We start from the raw sequence: 23,770 nt of genomic DNA, 5'->3' as shown, positions 1-23,770 counted from the left end.
TAATGTCTTCTTTTCAAAAAGTTGTCTTAAGATGTAACCTTATATGGTTGCTCTGAAAAAGGGTTTTACATGCAAAATTTATTGGGCACATCCCAGCCAATTGTTTCCTAGTCCCTTTTTTGACATTCCTTCTGGCTTGCTCCAGAGTTAAAAGCTGGTTGCTTGGGTGAAGCTATCCCAAAAATGCCTCTCCACCTACAGCAATCTACACAGAGCAGTGATTCCATACCACTAACATTCACTTTGGCCATTCCAAAGAAGAGTCTGTGGAAGACTTGCACTTCTTCTCCTGATGCCTGTGAATTAGTATGAGGATAAAAGGATGAATGCTCTCTCTGTGCAATGGTTGCACAGCTAGCCCACCTAAACTGGAACCAACAATTCAGGTGAGCAGAAGATGGGTACTTAAAACACGTGCAAGGTGCAGCCCCAAAGAGAAAAAAGTACCACGTTATTTTGATTCTTTTATTATTTTTTAAATCTTCAATTTTTTTTCTGCCATGAGACAGGAATGCATGATAGAAATGGCTCAAACATCTTCACATGACACTCTTTAAATCATATTTCATTCACAATTTCCCCCTAGAACATCTACAGTTAACATAATCCCACCCATTTCCATCCATTATCACAGATTAAATTATCCATTAAACAGTAGTTGCCAGCAATTGAAAGCTGTAAGGCTTTTTTTTTTTTTTTGCATAATAGAAAAACAACCCTCCTTTAGACTACAGCATGAGAAAAAAAAAATCACGTTAACTCTCTCATTTTACATGGCAACCCCCAGGTAATAGATATTTTCAAAATGAAATGCATTGTTTCATGGTATTCATCGAGGATGAAAAAGAGAGTTATGCATCCAATAAGCTTTGAAAAAAACATTACTACATAGTACTTTTTCACCATAAGTGTATTCCTTTTAAAGGAATCCATTACACTAGGATGGGAAACCTGTGGCCATTCACACTTGGTTGAACTACAATTCCCATCATCCCTGGCTATTGGCCATGTTGGCTGGAGCTGATGGGAAAGTCCAAGAACCAGCTGGAGCAGCCCAGGTTCTCCATCTGTGCATTACACCTTGACACAATCATCTGCAATCGTCTGCCTTGCCCACTGACATTATTTGGCAAAGCAGCTAATCACACACAAGAGTTCTCCAACACCATTACTATTTAACAGCACAGTTTTAAAATAAAACGAACAGATAAATGGGTTGCTTGGAATCCACGCTTCTCTCCCGTTTGAAGAGAATTATTTTGAGGTTTTCCGGAATGGATGTAAACAAAGAGGAGATATATCTATCTATATATGTATATGCATACATACAAGTGTCCTTTGGGAGTTCATTTGAGTTCTCAATGTTACCAATGATGAATAGATACCTGATCTGTAGTAATTACTCCTGAGAAGATACTAGAAGGGAATGACAGTTCAGATGCACTTTGGAATGGCACAATCACGTAAACGCTTGCACACTTAAGACTTAACAAACTCATCCAAAGTTTCTAAAAACAATTCTAAAAACTAAACTCTAAGATATCAGCACAATAAAAAAGAAGATCCTATTAAATCAAAACATAAAACAACTAGGATTTTTTTTCCAGAAAACTTTTTTTTTAAATGTAGGAAACTCTAGGTAATTAAGAAAAACTTAGCCGACAGGATTTTTTTTGTGTATTTTTTTTTTAAATGGTACTTTTCCAAATGCATAATAAAATGCCATGGTATCCCATAACTGGCCAGGGTCCAGCCGTCTCAGAGCTGCAAGATTTACAGCAACTGGGCAAGAGGAATAAAACAAGCACAAAAAAACTGTAGCACGCAGAAGAGAAAAAATCCAAAAATATCCTACATAATCCAAGTTAATGTGACATTTACATTAGAGCAATTAAAAAAGGAGGCTGTAAAAAACCCCATTTGAATTTTTCTGATTATGACGGTTATCCCTAGTTTTTGTAAGCAATTGATTTATTATGTTAATCCCAAGCACCAGATTTCATAACAATGATATTCCTCTAACATTGAGCCTCTTTGCGAGAGAATGAGCTGTATCGTCTGAAGGCCAAGTTTAACTTGAGAATCTGAACTTGTGTCATCATGCAATCAAGTCAGTTCACATCAAGGTCACAGTAGGTGTTCTTGAGTTTCAATATGTCTAGGCAAGTAGCTCCCTGGAAAAGACGTCCTACGGTGCCTGTCAATTAGAAAAACTACGTGAAGGTGGTTGTCTTAAAAGACCCAACTTAAAATCCATTGTCGGGGAAGGAGAAGTGTTCGTTAATATGAGTTGCCTTAGAGCTAGCTAGCAGCACCCAGGTGGCTAGTACGAATTAGTAGTGTTAGAAAATTGCATAGGTGTTAACAAAGAAGGCAGAGGGCATGATGCGCGATCGTGTTGTCCTCTTCGCTTCTTCCTCTCTTTTTAATATAAAAAAAGAAGGAAGAGCTCCCATCAAGAGCTTGCCGTTTTATTGGCTTTGCTGCACCCGGGTTGCATTATGCAGAAGGTATGACTTAGTCCTTCTGGTTGGTGTTAAAAAGTTATTTCACAGGAGGCTTCCCTCCGCCCCTCGGCATACAGCTGGAGCTAATTCCCCCTTCTCCTCTAGCCCCAGGCCATTTGCACCATGCCTCTTTCCGACGGCAATTTCAGAATTACATTTAATCTATGTTTACATCCTACTATCCTGACCAGCTCTTGAACGGAACTGCCAAGACGGGTCCTTACAATAGTTCCATGCATTGAAAACAGAAGATCGGACTAAAGGTCGTCAACTGAAACCCAACAACTTGGGTTGCTCCTAGACTGGAGATGCTTCCCCTTCCCTCTCCCCTTCTTGAACCCTACTCCCTTTTACAAAAGTATGCACACTGAGGGGATTTTCTTTTCTTCTAAAAAGACCATCTTGAACTTGCAGCTGTTAAGACAACGGAGAGGTTTCCTGCTGGTCTTCCGTAATAGTGGATTCGCTCTGCTCCTCGCTTGTTTCGTTGGATGGTTCTTCACCATTTGGCTCTCCTGGATCCAGACTGCTCCCCTCACTTTGCTCCTCGCTCTGCTCTTCATTGGCTTCCACAGTCTGCTCCAGATTACTCTCCGAGGACGTCGGGGAACCGTCCGTTGCATTTTCATTGGCTGCCATTCCGTCCAACGGCTGAGCGAGGGGAACGGGGGTACTCGGCTGCACAAAGCTTTCACTGGCACTAGCGGGCACTTTGGCCGTGCCCATATCTACCGTGATGTCGTTGTGTGGCAGAGTTACTTTCTCCACAAGTCTCCATTGGATGATACTCATGTCTTTGCCTCCAGTTGAAATCAAGTGGCTGTCGTTGTGAGTGAAGCTGACGTTAGTCACGTGGCTGCTGTGGGCGCTGTATTTATGACTTGGTGCCTGTTGAAACAAACCAGGAAATGACAGTCTGTGCTACTTGATGAGGGTCAGAAGACCAATTGGAATAGCAGCTTCATGCCAGCATTTCAACACTGCGAATATACCCAGGAACAAAAATATGCTTCTTACAAGGCCAATCTAAGAATCTCCCAATTTAGAAGGAAAGTAGGGGTGATTCAGGGGAGATTTTCATAGTCTTGAGTTGGATGGTGCTATTAACAAGGCATCTCAAGCTGGACTCCCTAGATTCCTGAGTCTGTGGACTTAGGTACCCCCAAAATGCTGCATTTAAAAAAAGTAAGGCCAAAAAAGTTAATACTCTGAGCTCCAGGGGGCCGTGGGTTGAGAGGCAAGGGGGGTTTTTCATTTTGGATGACAGGTTTAGACTTTAATCACACTGTATCATTTTTCATGGGCACTCTAAACCAGTGATTTGGGGAAGCAATGTTGAAACAATCCCCTCCCACTTCTCCCATGAAGCCCAATGGATCTCTTCCCCACCCCCAGCAAAAACAGCTTGCATCCCAATCAAAAACTGGGTTGGGGGGGCAAAAATCCACTTGCACCAATGACCCTGGGAGCAAGAGAATATTTCTGTGAGTGGGGAGGAAGGGAGCAGGGGGAGTTGGTGAGCCTTTAGATGTGATACTGGAACAAGTTTACTACCACTCCAGTATGAGCACACACATGGTTCCACACATGCATGTATCACCCTTGCCCCTAAAAATGTGTCATCTAGACATACCTTTGCCTTGGAGCAGGGATACTGAAATAGATGGACTTTACAAAAGTCATCAGCAACTGCAATCACCTTCCTGTTGTGGGACCTGATAAGAGCATTTATGTCTGTCCCGTCTGATCCTTCAGGCCACACTCCTTCAATAGAGGAAAGCCAACAAATTAGGGTTGTCACCTGCTTGAAGAAATCTTTGCTGATTAGTCACATGAGTGAGCAAGGCAGTTCTGCAGACAGAGGCACTATTTAGATGATGCACAGAATGGAATCCTGCAAGGGAAAGTAGCTGAAGAGTGAGGAATATGGCTTAAATCACTGTGTGGAAAGAAAAAGTCGAGCAACCTACCCCTTCCACTACCAATTTCGGAAGCAGCTTCTTGAAAAAGAGGGTGGGAGAGGCCATTTTCTTCTTTTTTGCAACATTAGCCTCTGTTGAAAAGCCGCATCCCTGCTTAAATAGTAGAGCTAAGAAAGTGCTTCACAGTTAACACTGTGCCCGCTTAGCTTTCCAGAGCACCTCTGATTTAAAATGCAAGAAGGGTCATCTTTGCTACTCACCAAACACCTGAAATCCCAGCACACAAGTGTATGTCGTCCAATCTATATCCTTACACTCAGAACGATTCCTCATTAGTTTGCAGCCGGCTGGAATGTCCCCTTCAAAAAAAAAAAAAAAATGCACAACCCTTATTGGAATTACATAAGCGGCATTTGTTTTAGCTGTTTCTGACATTAAAAGTGTTACTTTTTCTTTCTTTCTTTGAACAAGCATCCAAGTGCATCTTCTAGCATTTCTATAGCTTTAAGGGTATGAACTGAGAACTCATGGGTCTCTTGATGCTGCTGGAGTACAACTCCTGTCCCTGAAACCACTGGCTGTGCTGGTTGGGGGAGTTCAGCAACATCTGCAAGGCCACAAGTCTCCCGCACCTGGCCTAAGGCAAGCCTGTCTTTCTCACATGGATATATAAACACTGGCTTAACCAGCAGGGCTATACCAAATATTAGGGAGAGAATGTATACAAAGCTACATGCAGCTACCAGCCAAGTACCAGGGTCCCCAAGTGTTCAACTTCACCCCATTTTTGGAAACGCAGGAGGTTAACGGAGATCCAGCAAGCTGCTACACTCTGCCAGTGTCCTGCCTTTGGGCAGGCCGAAGGGCCACGAAGCACGTGGCGTGCTAAGGAAAGAATGCTAAATAAATGCCAAGTAGCATTATTCCATTGCTAAAGTGAAGTTTTAAAATGCCAGCAGGTGTCTGCACCAGTAAGTGACACAGGGCTCTAATGAGGCAAGGGTGTGTGTTGTTTTTGAAGCCGAAAACCTGCTTCGTGACACATCACACACCAGCACCACTCTCCCCTATAAACTGTTAAACTGATTGATGTCCCTGCAGAGATGTAAGCTATATTTGGAAGCTCTGTTAGCAAGAAGCAGCTCTGAATAATATCAGAAGGTCAGGTTACAGAAGGTCACGCCAGTATCCCCTGTCAGCAAGCGTTTTGCACCAACAGCTTGACTTGCATCAGCTCTCCCCACACCTTCCCGCCCCACTGCCTCCCATTATGAATGTTCAGGCACTCCTGTAGGCTGGAGGTAATTACAGCTTTGTACTCACAGTATAGTATTTCATAGTCTCCCGAGTTTGACATTATATACTTATTTTCTGGGGACCAGTCAAGGTGCGTAATATAGCTGGAATGTCCCTAAAACACACACAAACACCAAAAAAAGAGAAAACAAGCAAGCTATCAAAATTCCGATCAGCAGAAAGAAGTATTTCCGCCTGCTTCGCTGTTTAATCCCCCTTTGAGAAGTTCATAGAAGCAAAACGTCACGACTGACTGTAGGAGTAATTTACCAAGTTCTATCGCTGCAGAGAACCCATTCATTTTGATGGAACGCACGTAGAAGCCCATGAATTGAACTGCATAGGACCTGCTGATTGCACTCCACAGATACAAATGCTTAAGTTCTTCTGCCTGGTTATTATAGATAATTGGATTTTATGCTGTGTTAAAATTTCACCAAATCTTCAACAAAAGCAAGCTGATGGGATGCTAGAAGATATGCAGGAATGCAATGTAACAAAGGACTGTTTGAAGTGTCTGAAGCTAAATTTGTATCTGGCAAATGGTCAGAGAAAGAACAGCAGCTTTCGTCTACAGCAGGTTTAGCTTTTGCTGCTTTGAAGTCTCCCCATGACCTGAGCTATAAGTAGGTTCAGACCATGGTTTAGCCATGTGCTTAGGCTGTCCCTCCTCGTCGTCCTGCATCTCTGATTGCCCTTCTTACTTCTGACTCAGCGGACTCAGCTATACAGCTGCAAATAAAACGTTTTAAGTGTGTTGTAAAGTGCAATATAAAAATATTACACTAGATGGCGATGGTGAGCTATGGCAAATTCAATATCTATTTCAAAATGTTTTTTAAAAAAGCATTTTCACAGTGGGGTAGATTCCACCAGTATCAAATCGTAATTTGCCAGCAGGTTAACATTTCAGCAAAACATAATTTGCCTGGTTCTCATGCAATGACAGATTATAATTTACTACTAAATAGGGAGCAAGAAGGGAAACTCAGGGCTCATCCACATTATGCCACTCATCCACATTTTGCCAATCCATGGTCTGGTGTTACACATCTGAGCAGCCATTTACACATTGCAGCAGCCATTTCTGCAATTACTCCAGCTGCAGTTCAAGTGGAAATTGTTGCTGTGAGATTCATCTACGTATAGGCTGGTTCACAACCAAGATTTCCTCATGTGATTCAAAATGCAGGGAGATTTGTCAGGTAGAGGGGGGGAAATAAGCAACTGGTTTATTTGAACTAGCTTTTAAAAATGTCCTCAATTGGTTTGGAAGACATGCACCAGGGTTAAAAAGCAAAAGCTCTCTCATTCTCCCCCTTCCCCTTCCCCTTCCCCTGCTCCTTCTCCTCATCCTGAATCTTTAAAATGCTGGAAGCTAGAACTGACATGGGGGGAGGTGCGGGGAGAGAGTTGGGACCACCATTTACTACATCCTGCCAGACATTTGGCAGCTGTAAACATTCCGAGGGGAGGCAGAGAATGGGTGGGTGGGGGGCCAATTGGGAAGGGGCGCTCTGGAGTCGGAAAATCCCTTTGAGCCAGCAACTGTGATGGGAGAGGTCTGGACACCACATTGCTTCAATAGTTGAAATAGCAGAGTTTTGCATTCCATTCGAAAGGAAAAAACCTCCCCTCGGCAGCGACCACAGTGAGAGACATATTACACTTCGCTTCTGATCTACTGTTCACATAGTGAGAGTAATCACTCCTGGCACCTTTGGCTAGTAAAACTGAGTGAGTGAACAGGGAAGCTCCCTTTCTCATAGCTAACGACAGTCTTCTTGGGTATGAGAAGGAAGAGAGAGAGAGAGAGAGAGAGAGAGAGAGAGAGAGAGAGAGAGAGAAAATGTTAGGAGTTAAGAGTTGTTAAGAGTGATTTATGTTGAACGGCCAGACAAGCTTACTCACATTCAAGTACAGTGGTACCTCAGGTTAAGTACTTAATTCATTCCGGAGGTCCGTTCTTAACCTGAAACTGTTCTTAACCTGAAGCACCACTTTAGCTAATGGGGCCTCCTGCTGCTGCCGTGCCGCCGGAGCACAATTTCTGTTCTCATCCTGAAGCAAAGTTCTTAACCTGAGGTAATATTTCTGGGTTAGCGGAGTCTGTAACCTGAAGCGCATGTAACCTGAAGCGTATGTAACCCAAGGTACCATCGTATATATGAGCAGAAGCACTCTGAAGTCTTTCCTTACTGCGTAAAGGATGGGGACAAGCAGAGGTACGCAGCACATGCAAGAATGCTGGCGCAGGAATTCTGCATGCAGCCCTGCCCCCTCCACACTTTGAACCTTCACACGCCCATAAAAATTCCAGAACATGCCTCTCACTCTGCATATATTGTATTATCACACCTATTTAGAGACCACTTCATGGTATAAAGCCATTGACAGCACACAGTAACACCAAAGCACAAGAACAATAAAACCATCCATACAGACTCTAAACAGAATGAAGCCATTTCATCAAACACAAAATAATTAGGACTCCACAATGTAAAGACTTTGCTAGTAGTTTGCTAAAAGTTTCTGAAGCAACCACAGGGATACAGTGTCATCTTGTACACATCAATGGACATATGCATCTACACACAAGTGCGTGCTGCACACAACGTGAAAGTAATATCTGAAGGCAGTGCATGGATACAATGCCGTCCTTGTACACAGAAGATACAGTTTAATGCACAAAGGCCATGTCTCCTTCTAGTGCTAGAAATATGAATTATGTACTACTGTAAGTATGGCGCAGTGTTAGAGAGCCCTGACGTCCTCCCTGCCATCTGGACAACATCTGTATGGGCTGACCTCAGGTTTGAACATGGAATTTCACCAGTTTTCATTTAGATATCCGAGATTGCAAGGGAGATATCACATTGAAGTACATATTTTCCAGACTCCTTTCGGTTCGAAACACAGAAATCTTCAAACTTCCACTCCAATGCCCCCATTTTCAAGGGAGATAGCACAGTGCATTGCATTTTGCATTTCCTTCTCCTGGGCGGTGGGAATGTTGAGCTGGTTGGTACCCAAACACGAGGCACACAAAAGAGCCCTAAACACACAGACCAAACCTATTCTGATCAGTGTTTGGAATCCTCATATTACAGAACAAACAACCAAAGCAGGGATGAGCTAAGCTGAGGCAATTTTACCATGATTCAATATTCAAAATATGCACCCAAAACAATCCCTCTGAACAAGAAAACACTCTTAAGAACTAGCAAGTGAAATAATGGAAACTGAAATTTCGGGAGCCTTTTAATTCATTTAAACTGGGAAGAACATAATGCACACCTTTTTTATGAACTGGCAGAGAAATCAAGAGGCAAGCAATTCAGAGCTTTTAATAGGAATTGTAGTGTCGGAAATGGCTCTCCTTTGGACTGTTTGTCTGAATGATTGTCCAAAGCATAGAACATGGGAAGGTGCCTTTAGCAAGTCAGACCTTTGGTCCATCTATCTCAGCACTGCCCACACTGACTAGCAGTGGCTCCCCAAGGTTTCAGAAAGGTGTCTCTCCCAGCCCCTACCTGGAGATGCCAGGGTACCTAACTTTAGGACCTCGTTGCATGCAAAGCATGCGTTCTGCCACTGGGCTGCAGCCCTTTTCCGAGGTGCACAGATCGCCCCACGCGTGACACTGTGTGGCAAAGCTTGGCCCTGATTCCATGTGTTGGAACAAGGGCCCCTGAAGAGGATTGCCTGCACAAGATCACGTGTAAGGAGTTAGGCAAAACAAGAGTATCCCGTATCTAAAGCAAGTCTGCACAACACTCAGCCAGCGAAGCTGAATATGGGCCACTGGCCAGCCACTTGATAATTTTGCTGTGTTTGCAGCCTCAGGCAGGCCACAGCATATGTGAGCGACATCAGAAGGCTCAGAGTCTGGGAGGTATGTTTTGGCTGCAAGAACAACAGGGCAGAAAGGCAAGAGGGGGCAGCAGCCGTAGAGACCAGGCTGGGAAGGAATTCAAGGCAGATACTGGGGAAAGGGGTCACAGAAGGGACAAGGCTTGGGAAAGTATTAGCAAGTATTAAAACAACAGCAACCCTAAAGCAGGATCAGCGGTGGAGACTTCTGTATGAAAGACTGTCAAGAAATGCCAGGCATCTGTTTGATAAGTCCACCGGCATCCTTCTCTGGCTTCCTTTTTAGTCATGTGCCGGGAATCTTTGGCCCTCCAGATGTTGCCAAACTACAACTCCCATGATCCTTGGCCATTGGCCATGCGTATTAGGGCCGATGGGAGCTGTAGCATTTGGAGGCTGGGACCATGGAGGAAAAATAACAACCAAAGTAGTCTGGCAGACAATGAGCACCTGACACACACCAGCCAGCCCTGACACACACCAGCCAGCCCTTCTAGTTCCCACCATGTCAAAGTGGTTGTAGCCAGAGGTGCCAGTGTGACCTGCTATACTGTTTCATGACCTTTCTTGATGTCCTAAACAATGTCACTGTGATCTACTGTCAGCCTACCAGTTTTGATTCGTTTCTCTTGGAAATAGCATCTACATTAGTACACCTAATTACAGCCCTGCAAGGGTAACATAGGATTAAAAATGACCAAAAACCAACCAAACAACCAGGGGAAAGAAAACCTGGAATTCTGTAACAGATGCGCCTGCAATGCATCGTTTGAATGTTTAACAACCATCGGTTCTTTTCACAAATAATTATGTTAAATTAGAAATTCCCCACAAGGGGGCAATAGATTCTACAGATACACAATCCTCGCGCTCTGGAAGAAGAGGATAAATGCTGTGCGATAAAAGTCCGCATCAACCACTGAAAGCAGCGTGAGTGAAAAGGTTATGTGCATTTCCTGTGTAACTTAGTGGAAGCCTGCATTTTTGACAAGCTGGAGCCCTGGTCCCAGAGGATGGTCTGAAGGCACACGGTGCAGGAACCTTGCCGAAGCTAAGCAGGTCTGGGTCTACTTAGTGGGAGACGACACAGATTGGAACCATATGCATGCTGCCTTGCGCTTCATCGCTGAAGAAAGCAATTTGGTATTCCTTACTCTGACTAACTAAGGCTCTTCAGAATCTCAGGGGAGAGGCTGCAGCTCAATGCTAAAGCTTTGCATGCAGAATGCTGCAGGTTCAGTCTCCTGCAAATACAGACAGGGCCAGGTAAGACCTTGTCCAAGACCCTGGAGAGCTGCTTGCAGTCATTGCAGACAAAACTGAGCTAGATGGATCAAAGTCTTGCTCTGTCTTATAAAGCTTTCCTACCCTTGAGTGACACTCCTTCCCTTAAAATTCACATGACATTTCATCTTTGTAACTGGTAGTCACTGATCCAGAGTTAACTGTAATCTCTGACACCCATGTTCCTAACAGTTAATGCACTTAAAAGAGCCCATATTGCATGGGAGGGAAGGACCCGTGCCACTGACCCCAACCACATGCTTCCCGCTTTCTAACATGATCACAGCTGAATTCCTACACTTCTGCAGCAACGTATGAAAGGAAAGAGCGGATGGGAGGACCCCAATTTAACATTGCCTTTTAAAAACCTGAAGTTAGCGTGCTGCAATGGATTGTGTTATGGTTTTGGATGTGGGTGCACAACATCAGTTCCTCCTACAAACTTTGTTGACATTTACCAGGTAGTGTGAGGGCTGTTTGCTCCCTGCCTGTTGAAATTGTGTGGGGTGTGGATTGTGACTCACAAAAAAACCTTTTGGCATCACAGTACCACAGTGAGCACTTATGGGAGCAGTCAGACTTAAAAAACAAATAAAATAAAATAAAATAAAATGGAATTTGTCTAAGTGACAATTTGGGTTTTTTTGTGGGGGCAGAAGAAACTATTATGGGGGCCCATGTGTTGCAGGTTAGCCATGCCTGCTCTAGAGATACATGCTACCCCACCGCAGTTTTTAAAGGCATTTGTAGGATTCCTGATCATTATGTGAAAAATTCCACACTGGTTGCCATTATGTTGCATGCAAAATCCTTTTACTGTTACCAATTCATCCTGCAAAGGAACTTACAGTGCACTTTCCATATCTACTGTACTTCCTTCCATTTTCTGTCACTGTGTAGAGGTAAATGAAGTTATCGTGGGATCCCACTGCAAGTAAGGTGCCATCTGCAATGAAAATCAGAAACAAACTGTATGACTGGCATACCAAACATATTCCAGATGTGCTGAACAACTCCCTCCCTGTATAACATCATCCAGAGCTCATGTGGTGGCCTCGCTGTTGGTGATGAAGGAGGACTGAAAACACCACATGATGCAAACAGCAGGGATGGGAAACCAGATGTTGTTGGAGACCCAAGCCTCATCATCCCCTCACAACCAGCCACATTTGCTGAGGCTGATTGGAGTTGGGAGTCCGATAACATCTGGAGGACCACGCATTTCCTATCCCTGCTGTACAGGATAGCCTCTCATAATCCATTAGCGAATTGGCCCCAGAAAACTGCGAGGAGAAGGAAGATTGCAGATAGCAATTTCCCCAATTCCTTCCCCTGCAACTCCTGAAAGCCATTTCTGGAGGCTGGGTAGAAGTGGACAAATTCAGATGGAGGCACCCAGTTTTCAGCATTCCTCGTTCCATCAACCCACATTTGTTCCCTGCCCCCACCTACTTTCAGGAACCACAATCTGGCCATAGTGCAAAAAACTATGAAAGAATCAGGTTTTGGTTTTGCTTTTTAGCATTCAATTAAAAGTATGTACGTGGTAGGCAAATGCACCAGAATCAGGATTGGCTGGCAAAGCTACTGAGTGTGTGTCTTGTGGCAAACCAAGAGTCATTGCAGTCCATGTGTGAGTCTGCCTCTCCAAAGCAGAGGTTTTCTGCCCATTCCCTGCTAATTTAAGCCTGGTTAGCCAATAGAAATCTGGGCTCCCATCCTTTTCTTTTCTTTTTTTTATTTAAAAAAACCTCCTGTTATGTCGCTCAGGTGTTGTTTAAGGCTCTGTGGAAGGTTTGTGCTGATTTTTGTAAGTAGTCTCAAAAAACTTTGGAAAGGTGGAATACTGATTTACTGAAGATTTTTTTTTAAAAATTATTCAATGCATAAAAACTCTAAACATGCAGAAAGGCTATTTGGAGTAAGACTAGCATAGATGGGTCTTCCTGCAGAATGCAGGCATTTTTTCACACTTTGCATTCAGCTCAAGAAGCACCTGTGCTGAGAACTCAGTACTGGATTGTGAAAATATTTGTCCATCTGAACGCCTTAATTTAAAGCACAGTTAGCCATGCTATGGGCTTGGAACATGACAAAGAGTCCTCTGAAGCGTCTGCAAATGATAATGATTTCCAAGTAAGCTGATTCACACAGCAGGAATGGAAGAGCTGTCCGTGTAAAGTGACAATTTGACAGGCTCAGGGGGGAAAAGAAGAGACTGTAAGTTGACTGCCTCCCACAGAGAATCTCAGCCAAAATCTTACAGCATGCAGAGTTGCATCTAATGGAGCTCCAGTATACCTCTCCTCGCAAATGTAGCCTCTATGCTTGGCGCACTATGACACAGAAAAAAGTTCCTTTTCAGACGAGGAACTCCTGGTTTCCGCTACAGCATGAAGGACCTGCGCAGGCTACTCTCAGTCAGTGTTAGAAAGTGAGATACGAAAGCTAGGAGCTAAATGGCACCTTAAACGTAGGTTATAGGTGCTCCAATGGAGTGTCTAAGCGTGCTTTTCTTATAACAATAATACAAAGCTGAAAATGAATGAATTGCAGCTAAAATATTATCTTCATTTTTTGCATGGTCTAGCCTGCCCCCCTAATATTCTTAAGAGGGTCTCTTCCCCAGTCTTCAGAGAGTAGCTGAAAGGTCCTCCATTCCTTCCAGCAGCGGCAGTTTCAATCTGAAATCTTAGGCCCAGTACTGAGCCCAGAGCTCAGAAACTGCTCACACTAACAAAACTTCCTGTCGCAAAACGCGCCTAGAACAATGGGAGTTTCAAACGCTGCTCTCAGTATTAGCAGGACTCCACCTGAGGACATGAATGAGCTATCCAGGATCAGGCTCGAAACAAATGGCCTGCATGCCTGGCAAATCAATGGGGCACCTGGCATGAAAGCAGCAGAGCAAAAACTTCCATCGATTCTCCTTCCCCCTAAAATATTTTGCAAAAAACAGGAAATGGCAACTAATAAGAACTGTGCTGCTTCCGGGGGGGGGGGGGGGAGCTGCCATGGATTATTGCAGCCATCCCAAGTCACTACCCAGCAATATGAAAATAGGTAAGTACATCAAATTATATCAGAGACTTAAAATATTAAGGGCATAAACAACTTAACAATACACATAGATTATTGTACTGCTGAGGTTGACCCATTCAGCAGCTGTTTTACATGCTTGGATCATAACTCCATAACAAATTGTTGCATTTTTGTAGGCCTGCCATTGCTTATATACCTGGTGGGTTATATTTTCCACCTGAATTAACATCTCGAAATGCTTTATTTAGCCTGCTATTCATGGAGAGAAGCTGGCAAGCAACACTGTTGATTCAGGTGCAGCCAAAACACAAGTGAAATCCTTCATTTCTGCACCTGCTTTACAAATGATCTACTTTGTTAATGCTGGAACGTAATCTGACATGAGTGTTAAAGCCATACTAAGACCTATGTAATGTTACCTTGTTTGTTTGCTTTTTAAACGAGAAATCTAAACATGTGTTTGGAAGGATGCAAACACTGAAATTCAGTGCAATTCTGCCTACCTACTGTGTAGCGCATCACCGAAAGCTGCTCATTGCCATCTGTATGTATCGAAACCAAATCTCTTGTTTCGGCATCTAGAACGAACCACCTGTTAAGAAGAAACAGAAGGGAAACATTCTAGCAAAAGCTATGACCAATTCTTTTTAAGGCTCTATGGGCTTATGATCACATCCCTTTGACGTTACATTCCTAGAGACATGCGATGCTGAAAAATACATTTTTTGCTAATATGTGTATGTGTAGTACATGCATGTATTTGTGTTACGTTTTTCTGAATATGGCACATTTTTAGTCTTTCCGGGGACGTTTGCCTGCCACCATCTTTGTGGTCTTTTCAGCATGAAGTGAAGACCTTTCTGTTCGGTCAGAACTTTTATGAAACTTAGGTAGTCTAGGCCTGTTTCTGAAACCGGTTTATAACTCTGGGGATGTGTGGAAAGTTCCATTCCATTGTATTAATGCTAATACAAGAGGTCCGGAGGACAGAAACACGAGAACATGCCTTCTCTGCAGTGGCTTCCCATCTGTGGAATGCTCTCCCCAGGGAAGTTCACTTGGCACCTTCATTATATACCTTTAGGCGCCAGGCAAAAACATTCCTTTTTAACCAGGCCTTTGATTGATTTGACTGACATCCTATGCCCTTTTAAAATGTGGGGTATCTTGGGGAGGGGAGGTTTATTGGGTTGTTGTTTTTATTTTGATTATATATTTTGTGGCTTTATATTTTGATTTTGTTCTGTGAACCGCCCTGGGACCTTCAGGTATAGGGTGGTATATAAATTCAATAAATAACAATAATACTAAAATACAGTGGTACCTCGGGTTAAGAACTTTGCTTCAGGATGAGAACAGAAATCGCGTGGCGGCAGCGGGAGGCCCCATTAGCTAAAGTGGTGCTTCAGGTTAAGAACAGTTTCAGGTTAAGAACAGACCTCCGGAACGAATTAAGTATATAACCAGAGATACCACTGTAATAGTTTTCTATTTTAATGGTTTGAGGTCTAACTCTGTTTTCAATTATTTTTTACTTATCTATTCCAAACTGCCCCAATAACTTTTTATTATAGGGTCACATACAAATGCTGTATACTTAATGCATTGAAGGGGGTTGGACTAGATGACCCTTGGAATCTCTTCCAACTCTACAATTCTATGAATACAACATAAAATATATAGAACTGTGATTCTACAGCACACATTGTTACATTTAAAGCATGCACGGAAAACTGAATACTCTTCATAGTTCCAAAGGAACACAAAGGAATGTGATTGACTCAACCTGCCAGTGGCCTGTCATGCTCAAGTTGAGCAAACAAAACTCTCAACTGCAGCAGACAGTGTGGAAGCTGGCAATGTGTAGTGGCTCAAGAGTGCAAGTCGCAGCTCGAATTTCACCTTAGTCCCACCTGCAATATCTGCATGATAGTAGTAACAAGTCTGAAACCATGCTTGAGGGGGAAAAGCACCCCAAGAATGGGAAAAAAGGAGAAACACTTCTCTTTGTGACTAAGCTCTGCAAAACCTTAGTTATGACCCTCAGAAGAAGAGGTACGTAAAGAAGATAGGCTTCTGGAATAATGCAAAGGGCTAATTTTACAGCTTTGTCCTACAAAAAAGGTATGGTTTCAGAGAACCAGTGCGCTGTGTTATTATGACAGAATAACACAGCACTCAACTTATATCCATATGGATTGATTTTCACCACCTGTTGTGTGAAGAAAACTATCCCGGTATGCTGCTGCTCATGAACAGGTTGCCAACAAGGCCAATTACAGGTACAGTGGTACCTCGGGTTAAGTACTTAATTCATTCCAGAGGTCCGTTCTTAACCTGAAACTGTTCTTAACCTGAAGCACCACTTTAGCTAATGGGGCCTCCTGCTGCCGCTGCGCCGCCAGAGCATGATTTCTGTTCTCATCCTGAAGCAAAGTTCTTCACCTGAGGTACTATTTCTGGGTTAGCAGAGTCTGTAGCCTGAAGCGTATGTAACCTGAAGCGTATGTAACCCGAGGTACCACTGTAATCGTTGACATCCCATTTGCATGCACTGGGATGCACTAAATTTGCAGCCCACAAAGGTTGGACATTGTAATTGCAGTGCTCTTAAATCTGCAAGGATGCTGAATTTTTCTTGGGCCAGAGGCAGCTGGGGCCATTTTACTTAAGCTACCAGAGTGCCATCTATAAATAGTGTGCACAAAATTAAAAACATGGGACAGCAAAACAAAATTCATCTTGACATTTTAAAATCCACATCACGGGCAAGGCTACATAGTTAAGTTCTCAAGAAGAAGTCATCCCTCGTTATTTTCAAAAAGCACTCCCAAGTCTGAAAACCAGATATCTGGAAAATGGCCTATTCCAAGTGGCTTGGACCCAATTTGTGGTTAAGGGACCACATGAAAGACATAAAACATGAAGCAGCTCAGCATACCACCACAGCTTGTGAATATGCTGTGTGCAAGATGGATGGAACCAGTGGAAAAAAATGGCTGAAATATTTTCATTGGACAGCAGCAGAAACCACTTTCAATAATATCATGGGGGGCAACGCAAAAATGTGGGTTTCACCTACAGCCAATTTTGTACTGCAGCTGGATGACCGACATGTTTCAGCCTGCTGCTTTGGTATTGAATAACATTCAAGTTTTGTTTTTTAATGCCACCGAAATTGCTGGTGTTTGCTTCTCCTATTTGTGTTAAATCCCGACAGATCTAAAGTAGGGAAGGTGCTAATTCTTTATCGAAGGCACACAAAAGCACCATGCATGCAGCTTGTCATCTACTTGGGATCTCTTACTCAGTTTAAATAATGCAGCAAGTATTTTAAAAAGTGAACTTAACGAAAAGAGAATCTAGCAAAGGGTACCAGGAAGAGGAAAACTGTGTCCTTTCCTAAAATTGATTCTACAAATTGTCATGGATGACGACAACTTAATGCTACAGTTTTTAAAGAAGTTTTTTGGGGGGAGGGCAAGGGAACAGGCCAATCCAGACACCACAGGACCTTAAGCATTTATTTTATATATCTAAGCAAAGGAAGGCAGGGATGTGCAGATCTGCATTCTTCAGTGAATGGAATGGCATATCCATTATAGTTTAAGGAGCTCTGTGCATGCTCATCGGTGGGTCCACGAGAAGCCACTGATATAGGAAGCATGCGTTCCTTTGCACAATCAGTGGCTTGGTTCTGATAGTCAAGATGTGCAGGAGCTTCAGGTACCTGCACACAACTGCTTCATTCTTCACTTTACATGAGTGAAGAAGCCAGGAACCAGTTAACCATATCTTCATTCCCAATGGTGAATTAAAATGAATAGTTTCAAAACAAACCAGGATTTCTGGAAGCCAACTTTTACACAATGACTTCATATTCCAGCTTGTTTAGAAGCCATTAATTTAGTTTCCCAGTTCAGATGTAATAGGAAGCTATGGTTAACTGTGGCTTCCTGGCTTGCTTCACTGATCATGCAAAGTATCTGCATATGGGTGCATAAAACTTGTCTTCACTTATTAAGCTGAGATCTTGATGGCTTGAATGTAGCCAGTGCAAATCTTTGGATTTTGCAGTATCTGCTCCAGAATTTTAGAGCCTGGTTCATCAGTGCACTGCTTGAGTCTCAAGGAATACAGAGCAAGCCAACCATATGGGTGAAGCCAACCTACTGCTTTGCCTCTGGGCACTTCAGTCAAATGCCTAAGGCAAGCGCACAAGGAGCAGCAGGGCTTGGTTATTCTGTGCAACTTGTGGTACCTATCCATCTATCCCGCTATTTTATATTTCTGCACTACAGCTCCAAGCTTGCCATTTTACTGCCACTGTGTGCAAATAAAGATTTTGTATTCATTTCTATTGGCGCCTGTTGGTTCTTGCCAATTCACCAAAGTAAGCGAGGAAATAATTGGTGTTTCTGAAGTAACCATGCCCATTACCATAACCTCTGTGCAGTTCATTCCCGTGCACACATATGCAAGATAAGGGTTCACATGTGCGTTTGCACAGACATGGGAGAACGTCCGTGATCTTTACCCAGACACATAAATCAGTTTGCATTTTGTTGCTAGCCAGAGAGGACATTGACTGAGCATGTTGCTCCCATCAATGCAGCATGTTGATTAGTGCCTTCCATACATAGGCATAGCTAATGGAGGAGCATTAACATGAATCTACATTATGACTGTTGGGCACAGATGAAGTTGCCAGGGACTCTAAGGGTGTTTTGTCTTAAAGTATGGAGTTCTTTCTTTTTTGCTTACACCGCTATTGTGCTCTTGATGTTACCCCTAGGACCAGTGGCGTAGCGTGGGTTGTCAGCACCCGGGGCAAGGCAAGTAATTTGCGCCCCCTAACCCGTGGATTTGCGCCCCCTAACCCATGGATTTGCGCCCCCTAACTCATGGATTTGCCCTAACCCCAGATGTTGCGCCCAGTGCGGCCGGCCCCCCCTGCACCCCCCACGCTACGCCACTGCCTAGGACAGTACAGAGTATTAACTAGTTAAAAAGGTCCAGTCGTGGCCGACTCTGGGGTTGCAGCACTCATCTCGCTTTACTGGCCGAGGGAGCCAGCGTACAGCTTCCGGGTCATGCGGCCAGCATGACTAAGCTGCTTCTGGCGAACCAGAGCAGCACACGTAAACGCCGTTTACCTTCCTGCCGGAGCGGTACCTATTTATATACTTGCACTTTTGACGTGCTTTCGAACTGCTAGGTTGGCAGGAGCAGGGACCAAGCAACGGGAGCTTACCCTGTTGCGAGGATTCGAACCGCCGACCTTCTGATCAGCAAGTCCTAGGCTTTGTGGTTTAACCCACAGCGCCACCCGCATCCCTATTAACTAGTTATATGGGTGCAATTTCTAGCATAGCTCCCGTGATCTTAGCTGCCAGATAATTAATTTTAATCAAGACACTGAAAGAAGCAGCTACGTTTTCCTGTAATAAGCAAGCAGAGAGCGAATTTGGGTGTTAAGTTCACTTGAGGCAGTACTGTTTGCAAACTATTTTTTTTATGAATAGTGTGTACATGTGCTGTCACGAACCTTTTAAAGAAGTGGGTGGGATAGAAGGGTAAGAGAGTAAACCCATGAGATTAATTTAAAAAGAAAACCAGCAATCCCTTAGACCCCTGGTCAGCCCTGTTAAAACTTACAATGCTTGGGCTACATGCCTGGCACTGTCCACATTCGAGACAATGAATGCCCCAAAGCTCCTACTTTTAACGAAGACTGGTGCTCTTTCATTCACTTGATACATGCGTGGAAGGTGTCTGCTTATACAGACCACGACTCCGTGAAATGAATTTCCTGTATATGAAAATCCAGCAGTTCACATGCAAAGCTCCGTTGGAGCTTTTTATTACTACAGCTGGGTTTCGCTTTGGGGAAAATATACATTCCTTGAGGATCTCTCATTTCCAAGTGAAAACGTAGGCAGCAAGCAGATGGTAAACTAGCCCAGTAAAGTTGTAGCAGGCTGTGAAATGTTGGGCTTGGCTGCAAACTAAACATTAATACTTTTGATTGGTAGAAGAAAATGAAGAAAGAAAGAAAAAAAGACACTCCATAATCCTCCAAGCAATAACGAAATTGCAGGTCTCTGGGGAAAAAAATCTCTTGTGCTTGGCCTTGTAGAATTGATGACTCAATTGTTAAGCAGTTGATGGATGTTTGGTTGTTTGAATGCAGAGCAAGCATGATAAAAGCCTGGAGGGCTGAAACAGGGTAAAAAGACAACATATATAGGTGTTGTTGTTGTTTTTTTGCAAGGTTCATTGGCTCCCTCTTGACAAAATTTGAATGGGATTGCATTGTAACATATCACTGTGCTGATCATCACAATACAGCCCTTCCTACCCCCTCCCAAGTATTCAGTTCCTCCAGCCTACAGAGAAGACAAATTTTTCTTATGTATCAGCAAAATTGATTATGGAAAACAGAGTCCTCTTATTTGGGAGAATATCTGATCTAAGGAGTTTTCCTTATTATTCCAAAAGACGTTTGCATTTTACTACCATGAAAAAACAAAGGATGAAAATATGAATACACGAGATCTCTAGCTGGGGTAGGTCAGCTTTGTTTTGCTTGTGTAACGATAAATTCCATTGGCTTCAAAAAATATATAAACGTGTTAATGTGTCACCGTTATATTTTTATGTTCTCTCTCCCCCCCCACCTCCCCAGAGGAGGTTACATACCTGATATGTAGGGAAAGGAGAAGACATTGGAGTGAAACAAACAAATTACCAGAACAATTTCCTGAGATATAATAATTGCATTTGCTTCGCTTGAGCAGAGGGACAAAAGCATTTACCTTCCTGAGTGTGTTCCTATCGCTACCACTGTTCCACTTGGATGGAAGTCAGCACAATGTCCTGGTTCCTGAAAGACACATTTTGGTCTTACGATTTAGGCTGAAACCTAGTTAACATTCACACAAAAACAACATATATGCCAAACTGCCTCACAAGGACTGAAAAAAAGGAAAATGGTGCAAGCACCACAGTTCTAACTTATAAAGCAAGATGGTCAGTGATTGCTGCAATATTTATTGTCCTCGTGGTAAGATTTGAATCAATTAACTCTTTCCCGCAAAAATAACATTTCTGAATAAATTAGTCACTCAGGTACCCTGATGATATGGAAAGAACTGTACTCCAACTCTCCATGATAAGAGATTCAATAGAAGAATATAGTTTGGGGATGGGGAACCTGTAGCCCTCCAACTGTTGTTGGGTATCAACCCATCAGCTCAGCCAGCGTGGTCAGGGATGGTAGCAGCTGTAGTTCAGCAACATCTGGAGGGCTAGAAATCTTAATCAGGTAAAGGTAAAGGGACCCCTGACCATTAGGTCCAGTCATGACCGACTCTGGGGTTGCGGCGCTCATCTCGCTTTATTGGCCGAGGAAGCCGGCGTACAGCTTCCAGGTCATGTGACCAGCATGACTAAGCCGCTTCTGGCGAACCAGAGCAGCGCACGGAAACACAGTTTACCTTCCCGCCGGAGCAGTACCTATCTATTTACTTGCACTTTGACATGCTTTCGAACTGCTAGGTTGGCAGGAGCAGGACCGAGCAATGGGAGCTCACCCCGTCGCGGGGATTCGAACCACCGACCTTCTGATCGGCAAGTCCTAGGCTCTGTGGTTTAACCCACAGCGCCACCCGCGTCCCCTACCTAATTTTGAAGGGGACAATGCAAGAGCGTCTTCACTGTCCCTGATTACTAAAGCACAGTATATGTGTGCAGTGCAAGGAAGGTAACAAGCTTACTAGCTGCAATGAAGGGGAACCGTAAGTAAATGCAAAATGAAGAAGAAACTTAGGGTTGCCTTCAACTAACCCTTACCCAGAGCAGACCCAATGAAACTAATGACCTGAAGTTAGTTCTGTCCATTAATTCCAATAGGTCTTTGTCTACAATCCTGAGGTTCCATGTTCAGATGACCACTAACCAGACTATATTAACACCACACTTTTGTATTGTTCTTAATAACATGCGTACAAAAACACTGCCAACCCTCCTCCACACCAACAAGGCCCAATGACAAAGCACATGTGCTCTACTTCTGAGCTATGCCGCCCCCCCCTGACACTGCAAAGGCATTGCCATTGCTTGTTATGAGATATAGTAGTACAGGCTGGCTCCACCCCTAAGAGGAAGCTCTACTTGTGTAGGAAGGGAAGCATCCTATGATTACAGCTGACAACTTCAGAAAAAGAAGCTCGCATACCTCCACCAACCTGGTCCATTCAAGTGTGTGGTCCGCTGAGTTCCACATACAAACTTGCCCATCTTGAGCACACGTTAAGAAGAGATCTTTAAAGGGATGTGTCGCCAGGCCCCAGAGCTCATCTGTGTGCCCCTATAATGTAATCAAAGCAAACCTGAATTACTGGACAGCTATCTATAACATGTAAAGGTAAAGGGACCCCTGACCATTAGGTCCAGTCGTGCCCAACTCTGGGGTTGCGGCGCTCATCTCGCTTTATTGGCCGAGGGAGCCGGTGTACAGCTTCCAGGTCATGTGGCCAGCATGACTAAGCCACTTCTGGCGAACCAGAGCAGTGCGCGGAAATGCTGTTTACCTTCCCGCCGGAGTGGTACCTATTTATCTACTTGCACTTTGACGTGCTTTCGAACTGCTAGGTTGGCAGTAGCAGGGACTGAGCAACGGGAGCTCACCCTGTCACGGGGATTCGAACCGCCGACCTTCTGATCGGCAAGTCCTAGGCTCTGTGGTTTAACCCACAGTGCCACCCACGTCCCTCTATAACCTGTACCAAACCGATTAAATCTCAATGGCGCAGTTGAAGTAGCGGGTGGGTGGGAAAGGGGGCGAAGTGAACTCACCTGTACTTCCACTTGAAAACCGTCATTAAATGTTCCCCGCAAAATAAAATTCCGCGAAGTGCCAAGTAGAAATTGGTCAGCTTTGCCTTCTGCTACAGCTCTGATTGTCCCATATTGATCAGGAACCTAATAAAACAGATTTCCCATAAGCTCAATTATTTTAGTCTTCAGAGCGTAACAGTTATAATTTCTAAAAACAATAGCATCTTGAAGCACATGCAGAGCTGAGGAGGAATTTGGAAATGGGTCTAAATCAGCACCAAACTATTTTAAATCTAGTGCTCCACTCATGACATACATCACAATACTTGTAAAGAACACATTGAATGGAGTGGAGTAGGGACAGCTATCAATATTTGCCTAAAAGGCTAGTGGTTAGATTTGAGGGACATCCCTGCTGGTTAGACCCTCTGCTGCCAACTTATCCTCCCACTTTTCCAAAGCAAGGCTTTTCTGGACTTGAGGAGGGATTGGCAGGGAAGGTAGAGTGCCCAGAGACTGGAGGGCGAGATCCAGTTTGGAAAATGGATCTGCTTAAAGGGCAAACTGTGCTCGCCTCAAAAAGAGCTGCTCAAATGAAGGCAGACTCTGTCCCTACTCATCAACAGGAGCAGCCTGGATTATTGAAGCATCAATAGAACGTTTCCTTGGTGCCGATGACAGCAGCATTTAGAAGTGGCTTGCTGGGTTGAGCGTAGCTGCAGTTGCAGTGCTAGTTTCCTGGCAAGGAAAGGAGGGGTGAGCGGGATGGGAGCGGAAGCTGGTGTGGTGCAAATGCAACAGTGGAGCCAACTTGATCTTCCTGCCTGTGCATTTACACCACACTGACCTCCCCACTTCCTTGCCCCTCCTGGTGTGAAACTGACCTGCCAGGAAGCTAGCATAGTGGCTCCACCACATCTGGCAAGACGCTTCTGGCAACTATGTTTGTAAAGGCCACTTAAAAGGAGCGATCCCACTAAATTCTATAAGTGGTGGGGATGATTC

At 43.9% G+C, this 23,770-nt stretch overlaps 1 protein-coding gene across 10 annotated transcripts in view; it reads right to left on the bottom strand.

Moving 5' to 3' along the window:
- Window positions 1-451: 451 nt before the first annotated feature.
- The window catches only part of EML4 (EMAP like 4), a 158,119-nt gene continuing 134,800 nt past the window's right edge, over window positions 452-23,770 (bottom strand). For all 10 annotated transcript variants that reach the window (XM_083605013.1, XM_083605018.1, XM_083605011.1 and 7 more), the window contains 9 exons: window positions 22,784-22,909; window positions 22,164-22,295; window positions 20,743-20,810; window positions 14,428-14,516; window positions 11,731-11,828; window positions 5,753-5,840; window positions 4,690-4,788; window positions 4,141-4,271; window positions 452-3,395 (listed from right to left, as the gene is read on the bottom strand). In XM_083605013.1, the coding sequence (XP_083461139.1) occupies window positions 2,925-3,395; window positions 4,141-4,271; window positions 4,690-4,788; window positions 5,753-5,840; window positions 11,731-11,828; window positions 14,428-14,516; window positions 20,743-20,810; window positions 22,164-22,295; window positions 22,784-22,909 (1,302 nt within the window). In that variant the 3' untranslated portion in view covers window positions 452-2,924. The remainder of the gene's footprint in view (window positions 3,396-4,140; window positions 4,272-4,689; window positions 4,789-5,752; window positions 5,841-11,730; window positions 11,829-14,427; window positions 14,517-20,742; window positions 20,811-22,163; window positions 22,296-22,783; window positions 22,910-23,770) is intronic.

Source organism: Podarcis filfolensis (genome assembly GCF_964270895.1).
Source record: "Podarcis filfolensis genome assembly, chromosome: 3".
Classification (NCBI taxonomy): Eukaryota; Metazoa; Chordata; class Lepidosauria; order Squamata; family Lacertidae; genus Podarcis; species Podarcis filfolensis.
The sequence above is the reverse complement of the archived record's forward strand: the minus strand, read 5'-3'. Positions and strand labels throughout refer to the sequence as shown.